The 27,537-nt window shown below is 37.1% G+C and overlaps 1 protein-coding gene across 4 annotated transcripts in view; it reads left to right on the top strand.

Moving 5' to 3' along the window:
- METTL8 (methyltransferase 8, tRNA N3-cytidine) overlaps positions 1-12,314 on the top strand; it is a 99,340-nt gene extending 87,026 nt beyond the window's left edge. Inside the window, exons 8-11 of one of the 4 annotated variants that reach the window (XM_079135056.1) lie at positions 1,731-1,870; positions 6,127-6,233; positions 6,362-6,427; positions 7,188-12,154. In XM_079135056.1, the coding sequence (XP_078991182.1) occupies positions 1,731-1,870; positions 6,127-6,233; positions 6,362-6,427; positions 7,188-7,378 (504 nt within the window). In that variant the 3' untranslated portion in view covers positions 7,379-12,154. Of the gene's footprint in view, positions 1-1,730; positions 1,871-2,032; positions 2,287-6,126; positions 6,234-6,361; positions 6,428-7,187 lie in introns of those variants that run through there. The other 3 variants (XR_013763000.1, XM_079135057.1, XM_079135058.1) reach the window with 3 other exon arrangements.
- The last annotated feature ends 15,223 nt before the right edge of the window (positions 12,315-27,537 follow it).

Raw genomic sequence — 27,537 nt, 5'->3', positions numbered from 1 at the left:
AACTGTGGCATATATATACAATGGAATATTACTCCGCCATAAAGAATGATAAAATTATGGCATTTGCAGGCAAATGGATGACATTGGAGAATATCATGCTAAGTGAGATAAGCCAATCTCAGAAAACCAAAGGACAAATGATCTCGCTGATAAGCGGATGATGACACAAAGTGGGGAGTGGGAGGGGTTAGTGTTAGGGTTAGGGTTAGGTTTAGGGTTAGGGTTAAGGAGGGTGGCAAGAATGGAGGAAGGAAGGACTGTATAGAGGGAAAAGGGGTGGGAGGGGTGGGGGGGAAGGGAAAAAAAATAACAGAATGAATCAAACAACATTACCCTATGTAAATGTATTATTACAGAAATGGTATGCCTTTACTCCATGTACAAACAGAGAAACAACATGTATCCCATTTGTTTACAATAAAAAAAAATGATCAAAGGAGATCAATTAAAATTAGTTAAGATTTTCATATGGGTAAATAAGTCCCTACCCCTAATATTGAAATTTTTAATTAAATCCTTCAAGAAGATGTTATTCATATTTGTCTCTAAAGCCTGTACATAGTCTGGCATAGTAGAAGCTCATTGAATTAAAACTTTTGAAAAAAAATCTGAGAAGGTGTTTGATGCAAATTAGGCTGTCCTAGACTCTAAAGAAATCAATGGAAAACCTGAACTTATTGCACAAATTCCTGAATGCTAGTGAGCATTACTTTAGAATAAAGAGACAATTTTGGCAAAAAGGAAAGGAAATTTTACTAACAAAAATGTATGGTAAACACATAGTTGAGTAAAACTTTTAAAAATTAAGTAAAAGCCAGGAGCAATGACACATATAATCCCAGCTACTGTGGATGCTCAGGCAGGAGAATCCAAACTTGAAGCTAGCCTAATTTTTTGTCTCAAAAGATTAAAAATGGTAGCTAGGTGGCACACCACTTCCCTAGCAAGCATGAAGTCCTGGGTTCAATCCCCAGTACTGCAGAAAAAAAAAAAAAAAAAAGAAAAATCAAGTAAAAACTAGATTTCTGATAATTAGAGAAATACTTATTCATTGCAAACGTTTTCTCTAGTAATTAAAAAAAAAAAAAAAACCTAATGGAAATCAGTAATCACACTTCCTAGGATGAATCAACATTATGTGTTTTTGTATTTCCTTCTGGTGATATTTCTGTAGACAAATTTTGTGTGTGTGAGTGAGTGAGTGTGTGTGTGTGTGTGTGTTTGTGTGTGACTAATACAGTTTTTAAGAATTATAGCATTATTGAAACATAGTTCACATATTATTCCATTTTGATGTGTATAATTCAGTGATTTTTAGTATATTTAGAAATGTGCAAGCATTACCATTATCTAATTTTGATTTTGTGGTATAGGATACTTGTATATTAAGCCAAAAGAGATATGGAAAAAGCAGTGGGAAAGTTGAGGACCATCTCATTTTCTCTAAACAACACACGTTAGGCCTCCAACAACACTGCCTACTGACTCATAAGGCCTGTCTTACTCTACTTTTAAATTCGAAGAGGGATTATGAAGAATATTTGTTATCAGGTTTAGGTCAGTTTGAACTAAGCTAATAGAAAAGTGAACTATAAATAAAGTGTGTTCAAATTTACAGAGAAGGCTCTTGGGAGAAAAGGTAATAATTTGATCTTTTTATTTTAAAAAATCTGCTAACTTTTTTTTTCCTTTTTTTTTTTTTTTTGCTTTTTATTACCTTATCATGACAGTCACACTCATCCTACAGAGCAACCCAGTGTTCTGCCTTTGTTCATGATGTGTGCAATGATGGTTTACCCTACCCTTTTCCAGATGGGATCCTGGATGTCATTCTCCTTGTCTTTGTGCTCTCTTCTATTCATCCTGGCAGGTAAATGAAGACGAAAGGGCAAAGCAAATGTGTAAAGCTTCTTTATCACTAGTGGGTTTTAGAACTATCAAAGCAAAAATGACAATTCTTCAATTTATTATTTAGTGAACTACATTATGTATAATATGCAGCCTTTTAAATGCAGTTTTTTTCTTTTTTCAGACTTTAAGAAAGAAACTGGTCAAACTACTTCATTAGCGAGCTTTCTGTCACTGTCAGAATGAAGTGAACATATTCTGACAAGACACATACCTATTAAAAGTGACAGTGCTTCAAGGAAATTACAAATTCAGAACAGCCTAATAGACTCCCAAGAGGGAAATTGTACTTGGTGATCAGAAACAAACATCTTTGATTTAGCATCTTCCTTAATGTTCATGAAGAGGTGGGCTGTGGATCTGTTTGGCTTCACACAGGTCTGTCGATAGGCTTTTGAAAATTTTTTTTAAAGAAGCCCACTAAGGAATTAGACTAGGTTATAATATTTTGCTAGATTAACCTTGGACCTTTATGATCTAAGGTGGGCCTAGTGCCATCATTCAACTATATCTATATATATAAATATAGATAAAGTTGTTTTGTTTTTGTTTTTGTTTGTTTTTTCTGCAGTGCCAGGGATCAAACCCAGGGCTGTGTGCATGCTAGGCAAGCACTCTACCACTGAGCTACATCTCCCACCTCCTAAATACTTATGACTGAAATTTTTATGTTTGCACAATGTTTTTAACCTATAAATGCAACTTTTCTCTGAAAACATAAAGAGATATTACTAGCAATTATAATGATCACCTTTATTAAAATCATGCCACCTTTTGTGTATTAAAGCATATGAGTGGCAGGTGGCAGGACTTGTTCTTTTATAAGGTTGCTTAAAACTGTTTTGTTGCAGTATTCTGATAAGAGATTCAGGCCTGGATCAAACACTTTATATTTGATGACTGTGACCCTTTCCCACAGAAACTGAGTTATTGTGTGCTTCTTTCTTTGCAATTATGAGGTTACTAGGATTCTTTATAGTCTTTTTACTTCCCAGAGATGAGCACCTTGATTATTTTGGAGAACAAATTAGATTTCCATATAAATCTGAAAGAAGGGTTTATCTGATATGTATACTTGGTTCCATGAAGCTACCTTTTCCTCTTGGTTTCTATGCCTTATTTCTTTTCTGCTAATCTGTTGATCTATTGATATTGTTCAGGTACTAGTAGAAAGATGTCATCTATGTGTTTTGTTTCTTTATATGAAAGAATGGTGTAGGTGGGTAAAAAACAAGATTTCCTATTTGGTACCCATAACAGGAAATGTATAAATTCAAAATAAGGCTACATAAACGCTACTTGAAATTAGTTTAGATAATATATTTTCTCATGATTTGAAGTGAACCATGGTGAGTAAAAAACAAGATTTCCTATTTGGGTACCTATAACAGGAAATGAATAAATTCAAAATAAGACTACATAACGACTATTTAAAATTAGTTTAGATAATGTATTTAGATAATGTTAAATAAAAGGGGAAATGGATGTCTTAGGAAGATTGTTTTTATAGTATAGTGTTTAATTCTGGTTTTTTACAAAATAAATTCAGCTATATCATGTCAGTACTACTTTCTAACCTACACAGAAATGATCTAAAAATAAGGCAAATGAGCTGAGTATGATGGCATGCACCTGTAGTTCCAGTTATTTGGGAGGCTGAGGTGGAAGGATCACTTGAGCCAGGAGTTCAAGAATAGCCCTGGCAACATAGTAAGAATGTGTCTCAAAATAAATAAATCAAATCAAATCAAAATAAAGTAAATGAATTAAAAGGGGAACAATGGTAAGGTCCCCTTGCCGTTGGCAATGATTCTAGTATCTTTAGAATCATTTGGGACCATAGTAATGGATTTGCCCCTAGGAAAGTTCTAGAAGAGTAGCTTCTTGGCAACTTGGAAGATCCAGACACAAATAAATGGCCAGCAGTTCAGCTAGAACCTAAGTCTGGGGGTTCCAGCCAAAATGAAAAAAAAAAAAAAAATTGTAGGATGCTACAAAAAACAAAAGCTAATTGTCCTTGTCATTGAAATGAAAGTATAAGATACTTCTATAGATCTAAGCATAGAGTAGACAGTCTACAAATACTCATGCTTTAAATCTTTTCTTTTCCTTGTCCTCTCCCATCCTTTCCTTCCTATCCTCTTCCTCCAGCAGAGGAGAGGATAGCAGAGTCAGCCCAAGCAGGAGAAAGAAAGAAAAAGGACTTTGTCCCATTCTGTCTTGTCCACCTCTTCTCCAGCCTGGTCCTACCTGCACTTTTCAGGAAGCAGCTGTGGAACTGCAATCTGAACCAAGACCAGGATGTTCAAGAACAGCTCCCCACTCCTTACCTTTGTTCACAAGCCCAGATACCAAAGGATAGTTGGAGAAAAGAATTTGCAGAAGGAGGTGGCTATATTTTGAAGTACATGGTTCTTTATTTTTTTGCATTTTAGTTTCATCTTTTTTTACTTACAATTGTAGAATTTTGCTGTATACATAAAACATTTATCCTGAAAGTGAATATTTTAAGGGTTAGGTATGGTTTTCTTTCATTGCCAAAGCCCAAAGATATAAACACAATATGAAAATGACCTATAATAAACAAGGAAAACATACATTTCCTTTCCCCTTCATGTACTTATGTTCCCATTTTTATAAAGGACTTTTCGCCTAATCTATAATCTGTACAATATTTTTCTTGTTTTCATAGTAGCTTTCATTTTTCTCATCATCTACTTCCTTCATAACATGATATAATGTGGCTTATACCCCTCTATTCCACTGGATAGTGTTTTAATTTGAAGTATTTTACATATTAACAAATCTGAACTCTTCATTTTAAAGAAAGAAAACCTCAGCACTTTAAGTAGCTTGGATAAAGCAGAGACAACAAGGATTTAGCACACGACTGCCATTTAGTGTTCTCTGCCCATGGCAGACATTGATAATCTGTTTTGTACTTTGATTATCATTCAGTAGTGGGCTCTGTGAGTCCTGAAGAGTACTCCATAGGCAGCTAATGCCATACTCATTCAACATTGACATGAGATATGAATCTGCCGTCCCTGGCCCATAAGAACACATGGACCATACAAGTAACCAAAAACACCAAGTTAAGCAATTATAAGGGGTCATATCTGACTGCAAGCCATAGTAGAAAAAAGGGAAGAAAGTAAAGGCTTTCCAGTATTGAGCTGAGAATTGGGGTAGGAATAAAATTTAAATAGGTAGAGAGTAAGGAGAAGAGTTTTTTTGGTTTGTTTGTTTGTTTGTTTGTTTGTTTGAGAGGAAACCATGTAAGCAAAGGTATAGGTTCTCAGAACCAAGCATGTAACACTGTGGCTAGAGAAGGTGCTTCAGATTGGGAATAGTAGAAGAAAATATTGGAAACATTCATTGGGGTCAGTAGTAAGAGATCTTAAGAATTCTGCTAAGAAATAAAATTTTGCCCTATGGTTAAAATCACAACAATTTTTGAGCAAGGAGATGGTTGGACAAAACCATCATTTTAAGCAGAATAATTCACCAATAATATGTAGGGAGAATTGATGGGAGAATAAAAAGCATGTTAGGAAGTGATTCTGTTCCTAGAGGATAGGGGTTTGTAGTAAGGGAGTACCAATGGGAAATAAAAGAAAAAATAGCAAAGATGTCATTAAAAAAAAAAAAAAACAAAACAAGAAAGAGGACATAGAATTTGATGCCCACATGAAGAGATTAGTGGAAGAAAAGAAAAATACCTCTCCTTAATGAGGTGAATGAGAGTACCTTTGAACTAACAAATAGATCAGAATTTAGGGAAAAGCTAATTCCTGGTTGGATAATGTACAATTTGGGCTGACTCTGGCATATTTTTTATTTTGCAAGGAAAGTAGAGTATCTTCACTTTTTGTCACCTCAGAACAACTTTGCTTTGCTTAAATATCAAGAAACATCTATGGTTTTCAGTTCATGTTTTGGCATCATACATCAAACTGCATAAAGGGTCCACCCTGGACATTTGGGTGATTTCTTGAAACTGTAGACCTTTTGAATCTGGTCATTTAGCAAGCCAAAGCCTTTTTTTTTTTTTTTTTTTTTTTAATTTCTTCTTTACAAAACATATTTGTTTTTGTTGCCCTTACACTGATGGTTTATATTTCTTTGGCATTATCGAGCTTCTCTGACTTTGTCTTTAAGAAGGTTAAATCTCGCAGAAGATTTCCACAAACAGGATATCTTGCTTTGTTTTCAAAGGATGCAAGGTGTTGTCAACCGGCTGTCGAAGTTACTAAAACCTGGGGGAATGCTCTTGTTTCGGGACTATGGGAGATATGATAATACTCAGCTTCGTTTTAAAAAGGGTAAGGTATATTCAGTTTGGGGTTATTTTTATGTGTTTTAAAGAATGTTCTGTTTACCTATTTCATGTCAAGTTGTTTGGGATTTTATTGTTTTTTAAGGAATACCAAGTTTTTCTTTCTTTTTTTAGGGCATTGTTTATCTGAAAATTTTTATGTTCGAGGAGATGGTACCAGAGCATATTTCTTTACAAAAGGTATGCTAATCCACAAGAGGAAATAATTATCTTGAAAATTCTTTTTGGTTACTGTTTGCATGGAGAAACTCAAAAGCTATAAATATGAGGCTTTAGTCATGATTAAACATTGGATAGCTTCATACTTTGGTGCTTGTAATCTACATAAAAATTTGAAAATGGCCTTTTTGCCTTTTAATCTTCTTCCAGTTAAAACTGCTTTAAAGAATCACCTGCTTGTACTCTACTCAAGTGAAGGTGCGGTATGTAATTTTGGAGATATTGTTAGCCTGGATATGAAAAAGTTGGTAATATTCCACCGCAGCCAAAAGAGGGAATTTCATTTTATAAGTCTATGGAAAATTACTTACTTCTAGTTCATTTCTCATTTTAAAAAAGCATTTCTGCCAGTACCAAATGAATCCTGCATTCAAGGACTTCCCCAGATTTATGTAGGTACTCTTATAATGTATCATTTAGGGTCTCTGTAAACCAACAAAAGCTCAGAAAGGTGGCACCACCTTTCAAATATTGAAAGCAGCAACCAACAGTTTTGTGTATTCATTTATGCCTGCTGTGTTAGTCTGTTTATGCTTGGTATATTTTTGTAAAGTAGAAGAAACCCATTTGGTTTCACAGGGTTTCCTTCACCTAGTTGTATTGAACATTGTTTCTTGGTATAAATGAAATTTGAATGGTCAGTCATTCCATTAATGTTCCATTGTTCATTATCTCCCCCTCCTCAGTCATATGTCATATCTTTGCCATTTTTGTCTCATAGGGGAAGTCCACCGTTTGTTCTGCAAGGCCGGGTTAGATGAAAAGCAAAATCTGGTTGATCGTCGCTTACAAGTTAATAGGAAAAAACAAGTGAAAATGTACCGTGTGTGGGTTCAAGGAAAATTCCAGAAACCATTGCACCCAACTCAGAATAACTCCAAATTGGTATTTTCACTCCTTTCCCATGACTGAACGATGTGCTGTGATGAAGTACAAAGCCAGAGGAATACACTATTCAAAGGCTCCTGCAAATCTTTCATTTCCCAAAAGACATGGTTGAGCTCTTTGTGCATTTGAAGCACATTTAAGTGATCTGGAAGAATGTATCATTTTCTGTGTTTTCAAAACTTGATACCACAAGTTTGTTTGGGTTTATTACATCTAACAATTTTGCTTTTTCCCTGAGTTTTAAAAGTATTCAATTAAATTACTAAAATAAATCAGATAATTTTGAGAAACTATAACCTGCCATTTACTTAAGTAGAAAGATCATTTTCCCTATTTGTACATTAGGCTTAGTAAAGCATTTTTCCCAAACAGTTCAGCCCTCCTCCATTGTCATCTCTTAGCATGCCACGATTCTAGAGAAAGCTACAAATCCAAGATCAAGGTATATTATTTTTGATTTTTGTTCCCCACCCCAAAGCTTTTATTTGTTTGGTTTGGTTTGGGTTTTTGTTTTTTTTTATTCGAAAACGAATGTCTGAAATGCAATTTTAGTTTCTCTTTCTTTCCTAAAATTGGGGAAGTGTGGCCAAGCTAACATTACTTTTAGGCTATTTTTAGATGTACAAGTTGTTGTAAACTCTCTTTAAGACAATAGTCATACCCAAGAAAATTCTTGTAGCAGTTAAAAATTTATTTACTCCATTGCCTCAAAAAGGACACACATTGGCTTGCAAACATCACTTTGTAAAAATGGAGTTTCTAAGATTGGTCTTTCATTACATAATATTTACTGAGTATTTTATGTTGTGTTGAATTATGTAAAATAATATAATCAATAAAGATCCAGCCCTGTCTTCAGTGAGCATAAGTAGAATCTAGCTGGCAAAGCAAAAGGTGCATATCCTGAGCCTCTAAATCATGATATAAGATAACATTTGAACAAATTCTCACATGGAGAACTTATTAGCTAGTGAACTTTGTGAGTCCCAGAATTTGGAAGAAATGGGCAATTTCTTGAAAGGACCACTGTTGGAATAATTCAGTTCCATCTGTTTTTTCCTTTTCAAATTGTTTGAGATTCATTTTTCTGGAGGAATATAATTGGTCCAGCTTAGGTCATGGGTTCATCTGTTGACAGACTAGGGCAGGGCAGCTTGATTTGCCACCAGAATGTATTAGGGGAAGAAAGTTCATCAAAGGAAAATCAAGACCCTGTTATCAAAAAGAGGAGAAGGGATGTTGGTAGGTCACCATCAACACATCTCATGGTGGAGGTAATAGTTGTCATAGGTTTTTTAAAAAGTTAGACTCCTGGGAGGAGGTAGGCCTCAGACTAGTCCTTGACTTTCTGTCCTCAGAATAAGACAAGTCTGTTGGTGTGGAATGTTGTTGATGAGGAATAGTGGAGAGAAAATGAACAAGAGAGAGTCAGCTCAGAAACAGCATAGAATATCAGAGTGTTGACTTCTAGTTTCATCTGGAGCCATCTGAAGTTGGTTTCTGTTCATCCGTGTCATACTGTTTTATAAATGTGTTTGAGAGATTTGTCGAAGAGTTGTCTATAAAGTGGAATGAAGTGAGATCAGGGATCAGTGGCAAAGAAGACCACAGAAAGGTTTTTGCATAAACTTGACTTGGTGGAAAGTCCTTAGAAGTATAGTTATCAAGATTTCTGTTTAAATGTGCATACATCAGTAAATATAAAAGTAAAAATTTGCTTGAGACTCTTAACTCAGTTGTATTTTATAATTAAAGTATACATTTAAAAGCCAAACTAGTCAGGAAAGTATTACATACACAAGGGCAGTTTAGATAAGTTAATGTTGCTATGGGAACCCCAGCAGATCTTCTTGTGTCTCCATTTAAAAATCATGGCCCAAGGTGGTTTTAAAAACAACAGAAGGTAAAATTATTCTCACATTCTCACACATGTAAATTGTACTGTCTCTCTCAATTCTAAATAGCAGATTCAAGCCAGCCTCTTGACTGGCACAGTAAAATTCAGCTTCGTGTCTTTCTATAATGTATTACAGCATGTGAGTTAACCTTTAGAAGCTTCAAAAATACATCAACCAAATTTGGACTGTGAGACACAAACTGGGCTGTTTTGGGCTTTGTCCAGCATAGACCTCCTATTCCACATGGCTGCACAGCAGGCCTTTCCCCAGTGTCTCCTGCTTGTCCACTCAGTCTTTTTCTCTCCTAAACTACCTGCATCAACCTCCTCCTCAGGGTTTGCTGCCAGGCAAAATTTCAGATTTGAGCAGAAAAAGAAAAGGGCAAGGCCTATTTGGAATTTTGCCTATAGATATGGAAAATTCATAAAGTGTTTAAAATGTATCTGCCTGGGTATTAGCTTAAAATATTTGATAACTACATGAAATTCTAATTTCCCCCTCACATCCATAAAGCTGGGACCAGTTGGTTTAGGCACAGTCTAATATTTAAAAATCATCTTCTGAGGGAAGACCATTTTCTTTTGAGCAGAAAATGGTGTATTTATCTTCTGATAGCGCAGCAACAATGAAATATATCTAAAATGTACCCTCCATTTCTGTTTCTAAAAATTCACTTTTGAGCATTGTCCAAATGTAAAAATTCTCACATGAAAAACTGCTTGAGAAGGTTGTGAGAAAGTCAAGATAACAGTTTCTATTATTGCAAGTTTTGCTATTCAATATGTCACATTTGTCTACATTGAAACACCCAGTTAACATTGACTTCTGAGAACTTATTTGCTTTGCTTGTTTCGGTTCCATATGCTTTGTCTCCAAATTGTGAAGGCATTCGGGTTTCTACCATTATGTAATTCTAAATCATTGCAGTACTCCAGTTTGTATGTAGAAATTTCCCTAAGTGCAAAGAGCTGCCCTCCTGTGGGCAAAACTTAAAGCCATCTAAACTATCTAGATTCAGGTAAGTTAAATCCTTGCCCTAAAACTCCATGTGGAGTATTCCTGTTGTTTTCCATCTCATCAAAGTTCTGAAGCCTGAATATATCTCGCATTGTTACTTCTAATTGGTTCTAATGTTTATTATGCTCCTCACAAGTGCAGATGACTTCACATTTGCATCGCTAATCGACCCCTTTCAAAGCCCCTGTTCCTCCTTCCTGCCTCTATTAGTCACCAGTAGACTACATGTTGTCCTGGGTATTTTCCCACTTGTGAAAGCACACTTTAAATTCTAGAGCACTGAATGTATGTGAGGTATTGTTAGTAATAACAGCATTTACAATCTACAAGGCAGCACACTCAGTACTCAACAGATACTTTTTCAAAGGTTTTATGAGACATTGTGTGAGAGAAACAGTATCATGCTGTGGAAAAAGTGTGCCTGGGAGTCAGGCATAGTGGATCCTCGTTCCTATTGAACCACTTAGCTACTCTCCATTTAGCTCTGAGTGCTAATTTTGTAGACACTGTATACGGTCCTTCATTTAATCCTCAAACTCTTATGAATTAACTTTTATTACAACCATTTAACAGATGAGACTGGGGCTTTGAGGTGTTAGGTAACTTGCTGAGATATCAGGTTATTCAGTGTCAAAGCCAGAATGTGGACTCAGAACTATCTGATTTCAAAACCTCCACTTCATCGCTGTGCTTTTAATTGATGGGCACAAGTGCTCTGGGAAAGGTGCTGGAGAAGAGAGCTCCTGAATCAAGTGAAGAGCTGCAGCAATGGGCAGGAGTTGGGGTGAGACAACCTTCAAGGTTACAGCTCATTCTAGATCCAGTCATTCTAGGAAATAAGTAGGCTGCCCTTGTCCACAGTTAAAATTGGAAAGGAAAGGAACAGAGAGGAATGACAAAGCAAAAAGCTTTCAATCAGTTCTTTTCAGCATTCTGCATATGCTCGATTCTGCTGGTGCCCCACCCCCTTCAGGCTTCAGCCTTGTGCTTGGCATCCCTCCTAACAGAGCACTCATCACTTGCATGCTCCTCACTTAAAGGAAAAAACCATTCTGTGCTGTAAGGGGAGGAAAAGCCCTTAAAATGTCTTCAAAGGGATTCAGCCCTGTCGTAATCTAAAATATGTGAAATCAGGAGGTGTCAATAATAAAACATGAGTAAAAACATCTTTATTTAAAACATTGTATGTACATTAATGCTACATTAATGCCAATTCAAGCATGAAATGTTGAGCATTTCTTGGAATATGGTCTGGGATTTGAGAGGCACAAAGGTACCTGCAAGATGGCTTTGGTGTAGTTATAAATATAAATAGAAGTAAAATAACAGTTGTATCTTCATTTATAATGAATCTGTATTGTGGTCTCAGAGCTATAAAGGAGAGTTGATGCCAAAATCTGTCTTTCATTAACATATGCCTTAAATGACAGGGAAGAGGTGTTGAAGACAAAATTAATTTTTCCTATGAGTATGAATCAGCAACATGCAGTAACAAGCAAGTAATAATAGTTCTGCGGTAAATGCCTACAGAGAGTAAGAAAAATAGCATCAAACCGAAAAAGCAAGTGCACCTGCAGGAGGGCCCAGGAGGCCACAGAACACAGCTCCCTTGAGCATCATCATCTCAAAGGGTCTCAGAGCACAGTGACCCTAACTTAGCACATCAGGTTGGCATGAGATGGATGGAACACATTAAAAACTCCAGATGGTCAAAGACAGCCCACCCTCAGCTGCTGCTAGAGCTCATGGAAGGCAAGCTACAAGGCACAACTACTTGGCTAGGAGCTTAAAACAACAGCCTTTGATTCTCCAGTGCCTGTGGTTTCACAACCACTTAACCTTTAGTAAGGAACAGCCAGAGGCAGGTGAATGAATAAATACATGTTAACATTTCATAAAGAGGAGGAAAAAATCGATACTCTAGGAGCACATTGACTTCAAGCAGTCACAAAGAGTGTCCAGGTAGCTGTGTCTTTGGCATCCCAGTGATCTGTGTCTTTAACTTTGATTTTCTCCAGCAGGTATACACTAAGTTGAGCATGGAACCCCAGGAAAAAAAGAATGATTTTCTATCAGATGTTACCTGCCAAATAAAATAAGCCATCGATTGCTTCCTAAAAAGCTTTAAGCATCATCACTCCTACTTGGGCTGATGAGATTTGGTCAAGGAAGGTAGGAATTTTGTTACGCTTATAAAAGTTCTCTGCAGTCCTTTTTTTTTTTTTTTTTTTTTTTTTTTTTTTTGAGACAGGGTCCCTGTGGTTGCCCAGGTTAGTCTTGAACTAGAGAGCTCAGGTGAGCCTCCCAGCTCAACCTTCTCTGGCAGTGTTTTCCACCCATTGTACCTTTTTGTGACACTTCCTAATTCATTGCAGAAATTAATTTTTCCTCAGTTAATCTTAATCAAATCTGTTGTTTTCCCCAAAAACATTGAGGAAGGGCAGTCACCTTTCATTGGAAAAAAGCAATGTCCTTCCTAAAATAAGCGATGAGCCAGGTTGTAGCTCAGCAGTAGATCACTCATATGTGTTGCACTGGATTCGCTCTCAGCACCACATAAAAATAAATAAATAAAATAGAGGTACTGTGTTCATCTACAACTAAAAAAAAAATTTTTTTTTTCAAATTAGTGATGAACCATTGTTGAGTCAATAGCATTAGCAGGTTTTTTTTTTTTTAACTTAATTTTTTAATGCTATGTGCATAGCACAAGCAACATCATGCAACTGCTGCCTCATTTCTCTCAGTTCCTGCCTCCCAAGGGTAGCCTATCTTCCTCCTGGGGCTGTCCTGCTGAACAGAACAATCCCTCTCCATATCTCTTAGCTGTGCCCAGCTCCCTCAGGTCAGCCAAGTGGCTTCCAAGCAGCATTTGGAACTAAAAATCACCTGAAAGAAAATGGCTGAAATTGCCAGCATCACATGCAGCACTGAAGCAAGAAGGAAATTTCTGCCTCCAAGGATAATTGCTTTTCTCATTGCTAGTATTTCTTCCTTCACAACCCTCATTTATTTTAATACATATTCCATCTTCACTTTCCAGAAGATGATTTGGATTCTTTCTTTCAAAAGAATCCAAATGAAAGATAAAATTCAGGATCCAGAAAAGTATTTATCTACTCATCCTTTCCATGAATATATTCGTAATCAACCAGTCTCTGTGAGTGTCTCTGCATTTGCAGCTTTGTTTCCTATTAGAACACTGGGGCTCTGGAGATTAGTGAGACAAAGCTTCATTATAACCATCCTTGTTTTACTCCATTTCTTATGTGCTTTGCCTTCCTAACTCACTCTCCAGGTGCTTCTTTCTCTTGCCAAATAGTGCAAGGAAATACTTTTGCAGATCTTTTATTTACTTTAGAAAAAACATTGATTTAGGCTTTCCCATTCGGGAGTGCTGCTCATTTCCTGACTGGCCTTTCAAGTGTGGCTCAGCAGCAACTTGGGGATTTGTTTGCTATCCAGAGAGAAGGGAGCTGGGTGCCCAGCAACCCTGTGCTGAAAGGGAAATTAAGTTCTGCTGATTCCCTGGGTAAGCAAGCTGAGGTTTTCCATAGATTTTCCTCCCATTCCTCAAAGCTTTAATGTATAGTCATTAGATTTGACTTAAAAAAAAAAAGTCTATTTACATATGTTTATTTCTAATAGACACAGTAAAATAGTAATAGTGCATATTTATGGAGTATAGCTTTGATTTTTGTTTGTCAAACCCAATGCCTCATGCATACTAGGCAAGCACTCTACCACTAAACTATATACCTCCAGGCCATAATTTTGACTTTTTACAAGAAATTTTTTTTTTTTGGTACATTAATAATTATACAGAATGGTGGGTTTCATTGTGACATTCATACATGTACATAACATGAAAAAGACATTTTAGTAGCATTGTTTCTCTTCCAAGTACATGCAGGCACTGATCACATACACAAGGAAATTCTCAAAAATAAAGAACTACCTCTTTGCTGCTTTTCACCTATGTGACGTACTGCACAACACATGCAGGGTTTACCTCTACTCCAATTCCATTGCCAATTGCCTGGCCCGGTATGGGAGGCACTGCAATACTGGAGCCATCTGGCTTAGGCTACCTCACATTCTAGGCCTCCAAGGCTGTGGAGTTAATGAAGCCTTAGCTCCTACATGGTTCAGCAATTTTGTGCTTTACATAAGGGTTAGGGGGTATTGTCTTTTTGCGGGGACAGATCATGCTGGGGATGAACCCAGCGCCTTGAGCATGCTAGGTAAGTACTCTACACTGAGCTACATCCCCAGCCCCCTCATGTAAGTTTCTAAAGTCTTCTGTGCTTCCCTCTCTCTGGTGCATTTACAATTGTTTTATTCTAGTTATGCAACTGTATACTATAATTACGCTTACATATGAATATAAATTACTCTTAGTTCATCCTACTTTGGGGAATTTATTCATAGTTTGTTACAAGGTCAGTAACTTTCCAAAGAAACAGACTGGAGCCTATACTTTTATACATTAATGCTTTTCTAACCTTAAAAAATATCTGGTCTTGGGGCTGGGGTTGTAGCTCAGTGGCAGAGCACTTGCCTAGCACATGTGAGGCACTGGATTTGATCCTCAGCACCACATACAAAAATAAAGTTATAAAATATACATTTTTAAAAATGTTTGTTCTAGGAAAGTCAAATGATAAGTTGAAGATAGAAGCACTAACAAATCAGAACTATTAACTGTATCAGGTATAAGTATTATCTTTCTGAAGGGCTTAATCTATAATGTACAGTAATATGGCAAATAAAATACCATGTTCAAAAAGGTACAACGTTAAAGGTCTTGGCATAGACAAGGTCCACATGAGGAAGCATATCATATCAGTAGAGTGACAAGGAATCCGGGGTTGGCCATTCATTCTTCTGAAGCACGGTCAGGTATGGTCATCACCACTAAGAGTAGAAACAGAAGCAAGTGGCACTCTGGCCTTAGAATAGGCAATGTTCGCAGGCCAATTAGCCAAATACTGTTCCAGTGACCCAAAGAGAAATGCAAGGTTGGGGAAGACTGTAGCAAGAGTGATTTGTAATTAAATCTCAGCAAACTGGACTGTATGCTTAAATGCTGAGCTCAGAAAAAGCCAAAAAGAGAGCCCTAACTGAGCCATGAAAACAGGAAGGCTGAACAGGCCATGAGTTCTTTCCTGCATGCCTGGACTATAGTTCTGCCAGAGAAATGGCTAGTAAAGCATTTTGTTCTTGTTACCTTTCAGAAAAGCAAACTCTGATCTCTGATTCTTATTTTGATTCCAGAACCCTTAGGATTTTTGTGTTTGTTTTCCATCATGACATATCACATGAGTTTATTGATCCTCCATAAACCTGGAAAGATGGGGGCACAACTTTAGGGGAAATATACTCAGGGAAATGTGGGAAGAAGGACTCTTTGACCTAGCCAGATCACCCTCTTCCCCAGAGTGAAGGAGGAAACTCTGGATCCTACTCTGCAGAAGGAAACAGATTAGGTATCAGGTATGATAGAGTCATCAAGTGATTTAAAATTGTTTGTCTCTCGTAGGAAATAGAGGGCAAGTGAAGAATACAGACCAAAATAGCCCACTAGACAAGACCACTATGTGGAATCACTATGATCTGGTGAGATTTGAGAGAACCCCCCCCCCAATACTCTGTTCCCTACCCATATTTTAAGCCAAGAAGAGAGACTAATAATATGTCAACAGATGACGATTAATATGCAGCTCAATTACTAATGACACTGATACTGGGGGGGAAAAAAAAGCCTTAGGGTGTGTTGAAACAATTGCCTTCCTCATACTGAACCCCCGGAGTCAGGACCCACACCAGAAAGCCACAGGACTTGTATGAAGCCCATTAGAGCACTTTCCTCCACTGGGAGTGAAGAAGGGCTAAATTCATCTTCCATATTGACTTACTGTGTAAGTCACTCCAGCCCTCCTGGGAATAAGGAAAGACACAGAGATCAGGAGTCCTGGATCAGTTGCTGCCCCTTCACATGGCAAGAAACAGCAGGCATGGGAATTGCCTAAACCTTTTATTAAGTGCTGAGTAAAGCATATCCCACATTCACTGAGACTAGAGCAGTGCAGAGTGGACTTCACTTTGTCCCTTTGTCACTTGCTGAAGAGTCTGCTCAGAGAGATCCACTGTCACTTTCTTCAGTGTTTATCTACAAGCCTGCGGCAGCTCATCCAGCCTATAAACATTTGCCTTAGTGATGGATGGGATCTGCAGGGTGTGCGCCGACACAGTGCTTGATTAGAATACTGGGAACTGCAAACAAAATGAAGTTCCGAAGTTACAACCAGTGACTCATTCTGGGAACTCTACTACACTTAAATCTTTACTAGGCTGCTAAATAAATGGCCAGGACGTCTAGCAACTCTACCTTGCACCATTTCCACTCCACTAAATGAATAGCTGGCTCTACATCAGTGTTTCTCAAATGATCTGAGTTGAAGGACAGCTGTTGCTTTTCGTTTCATTTTCTTAATTTCCAGCCTCATAGACCAATACTTATTGTAAAGCACAGTAAAAGTGAATTACTAGAAAGTAAAATTAAAAACAAAGATGTACTCTAGTTCCTACCATTTTGATTCTTGGTCTCTGCCCTCCCCAATAATCTCACCACCTTATTACCATCCACTCGGTCAGTGAGTATCAGCAGAGTGTCAGGCTCTGTTTTAGGTTTGGGGAATAAAGGGATAAACAGGAAAAAGTAAAGACAGACAAAATACAAACCTGAGATCTTTATTAGATTTAACAAATACAAAATTACTCAATTTCTGCCCTTATCAAGTCACATACTGATAAGAAAAGAGTTCACTGACCAGAACCCACTCATAGTTTGAACTGATTTTCTCTAAACCACAAGGTTTAGACTAAAAATCTGTTATATCATGGTACTTGTCCTGCTTGGCCTCCTGAGAAGTTATCTCTTTTCACCTCAGGATCTACAGTGCCAGGACCTGGGCTCTTACACCTAGAAAATGTTAGATCCAAATGTGAAGTTGCTGTTCCCTAATGTCTTTTTTCACACAATGGTCATTAAGTACACAAAACTGTACCTTACCACCTGGCACTTAGCCAATAGCTATTGTTCCTTTTATTCCACTTTTTAAATTTTTTGACATTTTGTGAATATGAGAATGTGCAAAATAGTTTCTATGCTGACTCAAAATGGAAAGGGAGATGGTTTCATTTTGTCATAGTCAGTGTGTGTGTGTGTGTGTGTGTGTGTGTGTGTGTGTGTGTGTGTGTAACTGAACAATATTTTAAATGCTGGGTTGGTACCAAACTCAAGGAACATGGAGAACTTGGGGAAAGGCCAGACACAAAGGATTATTAATAGTTTGCTTTTAAGGGCTGTGATTAAAGGCTGAAGAAAATGTGTTTGTTTACCCTAAAAGGAAAGCATGCTGGAAGATGAGAAGGACGGAGCTCAAGTAGAAACAGGTAGAAAGATTTTCTCAGAAAGGAAGTGCAGGACCCATTTTGGATACAAATCCTGTCTTTACTACTGCTGATGTATACGTTAAGCAAGAAATCTAATATCTCTAAGCCACAATGTCCTTAACAATAAAATAAAAATAATACTTTCTTGAAGGCTGTAGCAAGGCTTAAATATTATGCACAAGTGCTAGGCATGATCCTGGAGATGCTTGGTGTTTAATAACTGATAATTCTTACTGTTAGTAGAATTTTTGTTTTTATAAAGGATGGTATGATGTTTCATTTCAGGTTTCAACTTGACTGGATTAAGGGACACATAGATAGCTGGGAAAACTTTATTTCTTTGTGTGTCTATGACAGTGTTTCCAGAGGGCCCAATAGCACAAAAAGGCAGAGAAAAAGCAAGTTCTCCCTCCTAATACTGGAACACCTGATCCCCCTAATAAATCCTTGTGTATTGGGTGGGGGAGGGTGAGTGTGTGTGTGTGTATCTGTCTCTCTGTCTGCCTGTCTAGTATAGTATTGGTTCTGTCTCTCTGGTAAACACTGACTAATACAGATGGTGATTAAGACTTTATCTCTTTTGAGTAAAGAAAGGTAAATAGATTCTTCCTACAGTATAAATAGTTTAGCCGTAAGAAACAGTTATTGTGAAAAGTTGAATTTTCTTATTTCAGAAAGTCATTTCAGTCTCCTTGTGTTATGTTCAGTTCAAGTCAATGGACATTTTAAGCATCTACTAGGTACCAGCAGCTGTTCTTTTTTAAAATTTTTTAAATTTGTTTTAATTATACATGACAGTAGAATGCTCTTTGATACATCATATATAATGGAGTATAATTTCTCATTCTTCTGGTTATACATGATGTAGAATACTAACAGTTATATGGTTATATATGTACATGAGATCATAATGTCCGATTCATTCTATTATCCTTCTTACCCCTTTCCCCCCTTCTCTCCTTTCACTCTCATCTACCTAAAGTAACACTATTCTGCTCCCTGTTGTGAATTAGCATCCACATATCAGACAAAACATTTGACTTTTAGTTTTTTGGGATTGGCTTATTTCACTTAGCATGATATTCTCCAGCTCCATCCATTTACCAGCAAATGCCATAATTTCATTCCTCTTTAACATATATACATATATGTTTATACATATATGTATATGTTTATATATACATATATGTATATACCACATTTTTTTTATCTGTTCATCTGTTGAAGGGTATCTAGGTTTGTTCCATAATTTAGCTATCATGAATTAAGCTACTATAAATTTTGGTGTGGCTGCATCACTGTAATATACTGATTTTAAGTCCTTTGGGTATAAACCGAGGAATGGGATAGCTGGATCAAATGGTGGTTCCATTCCAGATTTTCTGAGGAATATCCATACCGCTTTCCATAGTGGTTGCAGCAAGCTGCAGTCCTACCAGCAATGCATTAGTGTACCTTTTTGCCCCATCCTTGCCAACATTTATTGTTACTTGTATTCTTGATAATTGCCATTCTGATGAAATCTTAGAGTAGTTTTGATTTGCATTTCTCTTAATTGCTAGAGATGATGAACATTTTTTCCATACATTTGTTGAATGATTGTATTTCTTCTTCTGTGACATGTCTGTTCAGTTCCTTGGCCCATTTATAGATTGGGTTATTTGTTTCTGGTGTTAAGTTTGAATTTTTTAATGCTCTATCTGAGGTGCATGTGGTAAAGATTTTCTCCCATTTTACTTACTCTCTCTTCACATAATTGTTTCTTTTGCTAAGAAGCTTTTTAATTTGAATCTGTTCCACTTATTCTTTTTATTTATTTTTAACTTTTTTTTTTTTTTTTTTTTTTTTTTGTGGTACTGGGATTGAACCCAAGGCCTTGTGCATGCAAGGCAAGCACTCTACCAACTGAGCTATATCCCCAGCCCCATTTATTGATTCTTGATTTTACTTCTTGCACTTTAGGAGTCTTGTTAAGGAAGTCAGATCCTAAAGCCTATAAGGTGAAGATTTGGGCCTAATTTTTCTTCTATTAGGCATAGGGTCTCTAGTCTTTGATCTGTTTAGTTGAGTTTCATGCAGGGTGAGATAGGGGTTTAATTTCATTTGGTTACATGTGGATTTCCAATTTTTCCAGTACCATATATTGAATAGGCTACCTGTTCTCCAGTGAATGTTTTTGGCAACATTGTCTAGTATGAGATAACCGCATTTATGTGGGTTTCTCTGTGTCTTCTATTTTGTACATTGACCTACATGTCTGTTTTGGTACCAGTGCCATGCTGTTTTTGTTACTATTGCTCTGTAGTGTAGTTTAATGTCTGATATTGTGATGCCTCCTGCTTCACTCTGCTTTCTAAGGATCCAGAAACTATTCTTTGACACGATGATAGTGAAATGAATATGCCTTTGTCCTGCTCTAAAAGACCTACAATTCAGGATGGATGTCCATTTATCTGAGATATGGTGCACACCTCCTAGTTAAATGTTTGGGTCCAGCAAGCACCAGCCTATGACCACCATAGTGTGGCCAACCCCATTTTATCAGTTTGTATCCTTATTTTTGAGACCCTTTCAAGGCCTTCCAAGAAGAAATCTGGTCATATGCTACTCAAAAAAAGCCAATGCATATGTAAAGGTCCTCAAGAGAAAGCTCTATATTACCTACTCTTTTGCACTCAAGTACACTTTTAATAATTTGCCTATAACTCCATGTACATCACCTCCTGCCCCAATGTTCAGGGCCTCCACTTACAGTACCTTGCAGCACCATTCAGCATCACCACAATCCATCCAACTGGTCACAGCTGAGATGAAATCGGACCACTTTCAAGAGATCTGCAAGATGCCCCCCACAAATAGATGAAAATTTGCTACAAAACCTCACCTACCCTATGTCCCATTCACCTGAGATGATTATCCAAATATGGAACTGATTCACCTGCTACCATTATTGTCACCTTATCCTCACATAAATTCAAAAGCTAACCCTTGTGGAGTCCAGAAACAAACCTTTGCAACTGTAGTCAAATGGTTTTTGTTAAGGGTGACAAAACCATTCAATGGGGAAAGGACAGTCTTTTCAATCAAGAGTGTTTGAAAAACTGGACATCCACATGCAAAAAAGTGAAGTTCGATTCTTTTATATCAGATACAATGATTCAATCAAAATGGATCAAAAATGTAAATTTGAAACCTGAAACTTTATAACTCTTAGGAGAAAACATAGGAGAAAAGCTTATGACATTGGGATTGGCAGTGATTTAACAGATATGAACATCATAAGCGCAGGTAACAAAACAAATACTAGGTAAGTCTGATTACATCAAAATTAAAACCTGTGCATTAGAGGACACAATCAGCAGAGAAGGCTTGAATCAACATAGTAAAAGGAAACAGTGGGAGAAGATATTTGCAAATCATATGTGATAAGGGCTTAGCATCTAGAATATAAAGAACTGTTATAACTCAACAATAGAACATCCTGATTTTAAAATGAGCAAGACTTGAATAGACATTTCTCTAAAATATATATAAATGGCCAATGATGTATGAAAAAAATGTTTAATATCATTGATTATTAGGGAAATGGAACCAAACCCATAATGGGATACCACCTCATACCCATTATAATGAATATTATTAAAAAAGAGAAAATAGGACTGAGGTATAGCTCAGTGGTAGAGCTCTTGCTTCTCATGCACAAAGCCCTGGGTTAGATCCCTAACACTAAAGAGAGAAAGATAAAATAACAAGTATTGGCCAGCATATAGAAAAATCGGAACTTTAAAAAAAAGTGTTCTTTTTAGATATACATGACAGTAGAATGTAGTTTGACATATTATACTTACATGGAGTATAACTTCTCATTCTTGTGTTTGTACATTATGTGGATTACACTGGTTGTATATTCATATAGGAACATAGGAAAGTTATGTCCAATTCATTCTACAGCCCTTCCTATTCCTATCCCCCCTCCCTTCCCTTTGTCTAATCTGAAAAATTGGAACTTTTGTTCACTGTTGCTGGGGATGTAAAATAGTACAACTAGGGAAAGTGGTATGGTGCTTCCTCAAAACATCAAAAATAGAGTAACCATATAATCCATGAGTTCAACTTCTGTATATATATTCCAAAGAATTGAAGGCAGGAACCTGAAGAGAGATTTGTACACCCAAGGTCATAACAGCATTAGTCATAATAGCCCAAAGGTGGAAGCAACCCAGGTGACTTTCCACAGACAAATGGATAAACAAAATGTAGCATGTAGTACAATGGAATATTACCCAGTCTTAAAAAGGTGGAAAATTCCAACACATGCTAGAAGATGGATGACCCTGGAAGACATCATCCCAACACCTTCGCATAACCTGTACCTCTAAGTATGCTCTGGGATCATCATACTCATTCACCAAGCAAGCCTGGAAAACTTCAGTCCTTCCACCACTCCTCATGGTTGGGTGATAAGCAAGTGGAGAGGGCCTGAAGTCAGTGTGTTACACTTGTCCCGGCTGCCCTCAGGGCTGGACATGACAGGAGAACAACCCTGCATTTGTGGTGCATTTGTTGAAGGCCCAATTGAGACATTTTAGGCACCATTTTTCTCTCCAGCCTCTTGTCTTCTGACCTAAGTACTCACTTCCCCTTTTCTGGTCTTGCATCTCCCTTCAGAGCCCATGCTCCTCTACCCATTATTTCAGTTTCACTGCAATTTCAACCCAAATGTCATCTCCACCTGTATCGCCTAAAACTTGGTCCTAGCTGGGCACAGTGGTGCACACCTGTAATCCCAGCCATTCAGGAGGCTAAGTTGGGAGGATCACCAGTTCAAGGTCAGTCTGAGTAACCTAGTGAGACCCCATCTAAAACCATTTTTTTTTCAACATAATGAATTGGATTTTCAGCATATGAATTTGTTGGTGGAGGGTTTGCACAAACATCTAGACCATAGCAGTGACCAAGTTAAAATTCTTGGTCATATTAAAAGAGAGCATGTATTTTTTTCTGTTTTGTACTTTTTGAGTTTTTAAAAAATATTATTTTGTAAGTTCTCGACTCTGCCCACTGTATTCTGGAATTTGCTACCTGTATTAAGTTTTCAAAGTCCTTTCAGCAGTTAAATGGTTTGTAGACTGTGGCATCAGCATCACCAGGAGAGGTTGTTAGCAGTTCAACCTCTCGGGCCCCAACCGGACCTACCATGTCAGGATCTGCACTTTAACAAGATCCCCAGGTGACTCCTGTGCACACAAAATTTAGAATTTTAGAAAGCTTCTAACTGCTTTTGTTGAAACAATGGATCTCTACCTTGGTTAGTCATTAAAAGTAGCTAGGAAGCTTTTAAAACACTGATTCCTGGATCCTCCTGTCAGATTCTGAAGATGAGGGGCACAGGCATTGATCTTTATTATTCTCTAAGAGATTTTGATGTTTAGTGAGGGTTGAGAACCACTCAATTGTAATTTAAAGGAAAATATCAGAGAATTCCATAGAGTATGAAGTGGTTTAGAATTTTGTAAAGCAGAGTGAGATGATTAAATTTGAGTAGGTTTTAACCTAAATATATAACTAGTAATGTGAAACTACATGTAGTTCTTGCATGTAGAAGTCTTCCTCTTTTATTCCTTCTTTTTCTTTTTCTTTTCAATTTCCTGAGTTCCTGGAGTGTCACAACTGTCTTAAACTCTATTCAGGGTGTTCAGAGCCTCCTGCCTCACCCAGTGAGATGGCCATGCTCCTGTCGCAGGACCCAAAGCTGGTGCTGCTTGCTGCTCTGCCAAAGGTGAGGTGCAGAGTACTGGGGGGATCAGCCATCACTAGCACTTTCTCTGCTGGTGCAGTCTGGTTGATGTCCCCAGAGGCTCACTATGCTAAAGCCATCTACCAAGACATTATGTGCTTACAATTGGAAAAGCACATAATACTTTTACTTAGTTCTTGGAAATCAGCCTTATGGCCTTGTTACCCAACCGCTCCAAAAAAAGAAAACTTAGAACAACTTTGGTATTCTCACCAATCTGCAACTTCCAAAATTTCTTTAGCCTCTTCCCATGTTTTTTCATTTTCATCTGTCCTTCTGGAGAACACAGCCAGAATCTGTCATAGTCTAAAGTGATTTTCATAATAGAGACTCATCTGCCACATGGGTCTCACTTTTCCTGGGGACATGTTTTTCTTTGTGGTCACAGGTGAGCAGAGAAGGGTCTTTCTGCAAGGATGTGAAAATACTTATATATTTTCTCATATTCTTCATTTCTATCCTAGAATTTAGTTCTAAGATGTTTAAATAGATTTTTTTAGCCATTTGGTATTAGAAATGTTTTTTAAAAAAATGTTTGAAGGTAAAATTCAATTAATTGATTTATCAAGTCTTAATTGAATTCCTGCTGTTTCTGTCACTAGAAAATGACTAACAGCTTCCCATTGTTATTGAAATATTCATCTTCTTTATAAATATTTTGACATTTTTTGAAATGCCAAAAATATGCATGATGTGTTCTACATAGTCAAGATGAGACAGGACTCTTGTTTTGGCATAAAGTTTATTTCAGATGGGGAAAGGAGGCATTTGATATTGCAGATAAAAGAAAGTAGAATTAGGCTAAAGTAGTTTTTATTAACATGATATATTTCAAGATAGGGTCCTAACAATCTAATTTCTCTGCAGGAAATATACCCTAAATGATCATGAGCCATTTTTGGAATTGTAAGTCTGGCTTCTATTAAATACGTGTCATTGAGCAAGTCAATCTTTTTCTGCCTCGGAGTATTTATCTGTAAAATTTGGAGGTTGCACTAAAAGTCTGATAAAGTCTCTTACTGCTCTAAAAGTCAACAATTCTATGACTTCTCAGTGGAAATCATGGATTTCTAAACGGCAGAAACAGTATCTTCTTTTTTTCCCAACTCTTGATTTTGCCATCATATGGAAATCAACAAAAACAGAGATAATGAGGGGAATGGACTTAGCATTATGCCATTTGACATCTCAAGTGTTTTCATTTTGTGTTCCATTCTCGTCATTGAACATATATATACATAATTTTACATAGTGTGAAATCATAAAATAGGTAAAATTTTATAATTATCTATTCATATGACTTAAATTACCATTTTCACTTGTAGTTTCCATACATCCATTTCATTAGTGAATCATGTTTATTTCCATATTTCCTATATTTGGAACTTGAGATTACTTCCTGTATTTGATAACATAAAGAATGCAGCAACAAATTGTTTATTTCTACGGTGCTTTTTTTTTTTTTTTTTAAACTGGGTATTGAACCCAGGGGCACTTAACCACTGAGCCACATCCTCAGCCCTCTTTTAAATTTTAAGACTGGGTCTTGCTTAGATGCTTAGGGTCTCCCTAAGTTGCTGAAGCTTGGCCTTGAACTTGGAATCCTCCTGCCTCATCCTCCTGAGCCACTGAGGGGCTATTTTTTTTTTAAAATAACTTTTTACTCATAAATTTCTAACATTGTGATTACTGAATTAAAGGAGGCTCTTTACCATAATTTATAAGTATTAACAAATGGCTTTCCTGAAGGCTTACACTGATTGACTTTGTTACCACCATGCGTGAGAGTGACAGTGTAACTAAACCTTCCCAAAGATGTGTTATGAAATGATACTTAATGTCTTCATTTACATTTCTTTGATTACTGGCAATCATACTTTTTTTTTTTTCCATTTGAGATTGCATTTTATCTCATGTGACTTGTCTGGTTATATCCTTTTTCATTAATCTGACTGTGGGTGAGTCACTTAACCTCTCTACAGCTCATTGTTCTCATCTGTAAACAGGATGATATTAGTTCCTATTTCACAGAGGTGTTGTAAGCATTAAATGAATTTCTCAACATAAATTATGTAGAATAGTACTTTATATATGGAGAACATTTTTTTAAATGTTAGTACTCACAGTAGCATTAGGATATTAATGATTTTTATTACAAATTATGATTTCCTCTACTACTTATATAAATGCATAAATACCTTTGATCAACTTTTAAGAGAGCTCTTTATACAATATAGATGTGACCTTTTTTGGTCTGCTGGGTTTGGTAAAATCTTCCTCTGGGTATTGTTTTAATTTCTATATTATTTTTGCATCTGTGTATCCAGGCATGTACCCACAAGCATGTTGGGTATGTATTTTCTCATAAGCCCAGAGCATAGTGTCTATGCAAAAAAGGGCAGCTCTTTAAACTGTTACTCCCTGACAGTGCTCAGAATGGCAGGCCCAACCCCACTGAAGACCTGTTCAACGAAATCATTTAGAAAAATACATAAAACCAAGGTAAAAATCAAACTGCATACATGCACGCACTTACAAAACCCAAACCAGCCGGGCACACTGGTGCATCCCTCTAATCCCAGCAACTCAGGAGCCTGAGACAGGAGGAACACTAGTTCAAAACCAACCTCAGCAACTTAGTGAGGCCCTAAGCAACTCAGCAAGACTGTCTCTAAGTAAAATTAAAAAAAAAGACTGGGGATGTGGCTCAGTGGTTAAGCACCCTTGGTTCAGTGCTGGTACCAAAAAACAAAAACAAAAACAAAAACAAAAACCCCAAACCAACACCAAACTATACACACACATACTACAAACAACCATGGCTGTTTCCACTCAGAGGAAAGAAAGTGTAACCCATAGGAATTTCGCTTTGAGAGTAACATTATTTTTCCATAAATGCTATTTAGACTACATGGAGAAAAAAGAAAAGGTGGTACCAATAAATTGCCTCTCAGAGTGAAAGAACCTCTCAGAGTCCACAGTATCTGGATGGAAGAGTCCTTAGGGAGGGAATGACACACAGCTCAGAATGGCAAAGTTAGCAGTCTTCAAGACCAAAGTTAATCATCTATATGATGAGTGAATTGAAAGCAAGGAATTAAAAGCAGCAACAACAAAAATAATAATAATATGAGTAATGGGAAGAACTGATGAAGTCCACCGCCCACATGAGAAACTATTTAAACTGGATAATACAGTATGTGTTTTGGCTCTAAGAAAACAGAAGTTGAACTTTTGAGTAGTAATCAAGGACTTGGTCTCAAAGTATTTGCAAATAGTGCTGGTATGGAGAACAGATGCTGACATTACTGCCAATGGGAATCGCAATGTGATAGTTGGAGTGAGAGACTAAAAGAAACCACAGGGAATTTTTGTGGAAAACTCTGCATTGAAAATGATTTACGGTTGATTTAAGAAGGAGACAAGAAAAATAAGGCTACAGCATATAGCATCTGACTGCTGCAGACAAAGGATGTAAACAGTTAGCCACAGTTCTCCAACGTCCTGGAAATCAGAATTCTGCTCATACAGAAAGGCGCCAGAATGTTTGTCTGAATTAAGTGCATACTTTTCTAGCATCTAAGAATAGTTATCCTCCTTTCCTCTCCCATTACTGCTTGTTGTATCCTTAAAAATCCTCACCAGCTAATAAGTGCTATGGAGTCACTCAGAGAGATTTGCAGGGAACTTATTTCCCAAGGAGGATCAGAGCCACCTCATGTGCAGCCCTGGGGTCAAAAGCTGGGCCACTCCATTTTGTTATTATTTTATGTGTGAAGTACTTCTATATTAGAAAACTGAAGTTTGGAAAATTTAGATCACTCAGGTGAGTCTTCCAAAAATATTTAATGAGGTTTGTTAAGAAGGTAAGTTGAGACAGGAAAGATTGACCATCCCTTGTCTTGGGGTACTTAAGTCACATCCTCTCTTCAAAGCACAGAGAACCAGCAGAACTTCCAGATAGCAATAAAAACTTCTTGAGGTATATTATAGGGTGTCCAATTTTTGAATGG

Source organism: Sciurus vulgaris (assembly GCF_902686455.1).
Source record: "Sciurus vulgaris genome assembly, chromosome: 3".
NCBI classification, from domain to species: Eukaryota; Metazoa; Chordata; class Mammalia; order Rodentia; family Sciuridae; genus Sciurus; species Sciurus vulgaris.
The sequence above is the reverse complement of the archived record's forward strand: the minus strand, read 5'-3'. Positions and strand labels throughout refer to the sequence as shown.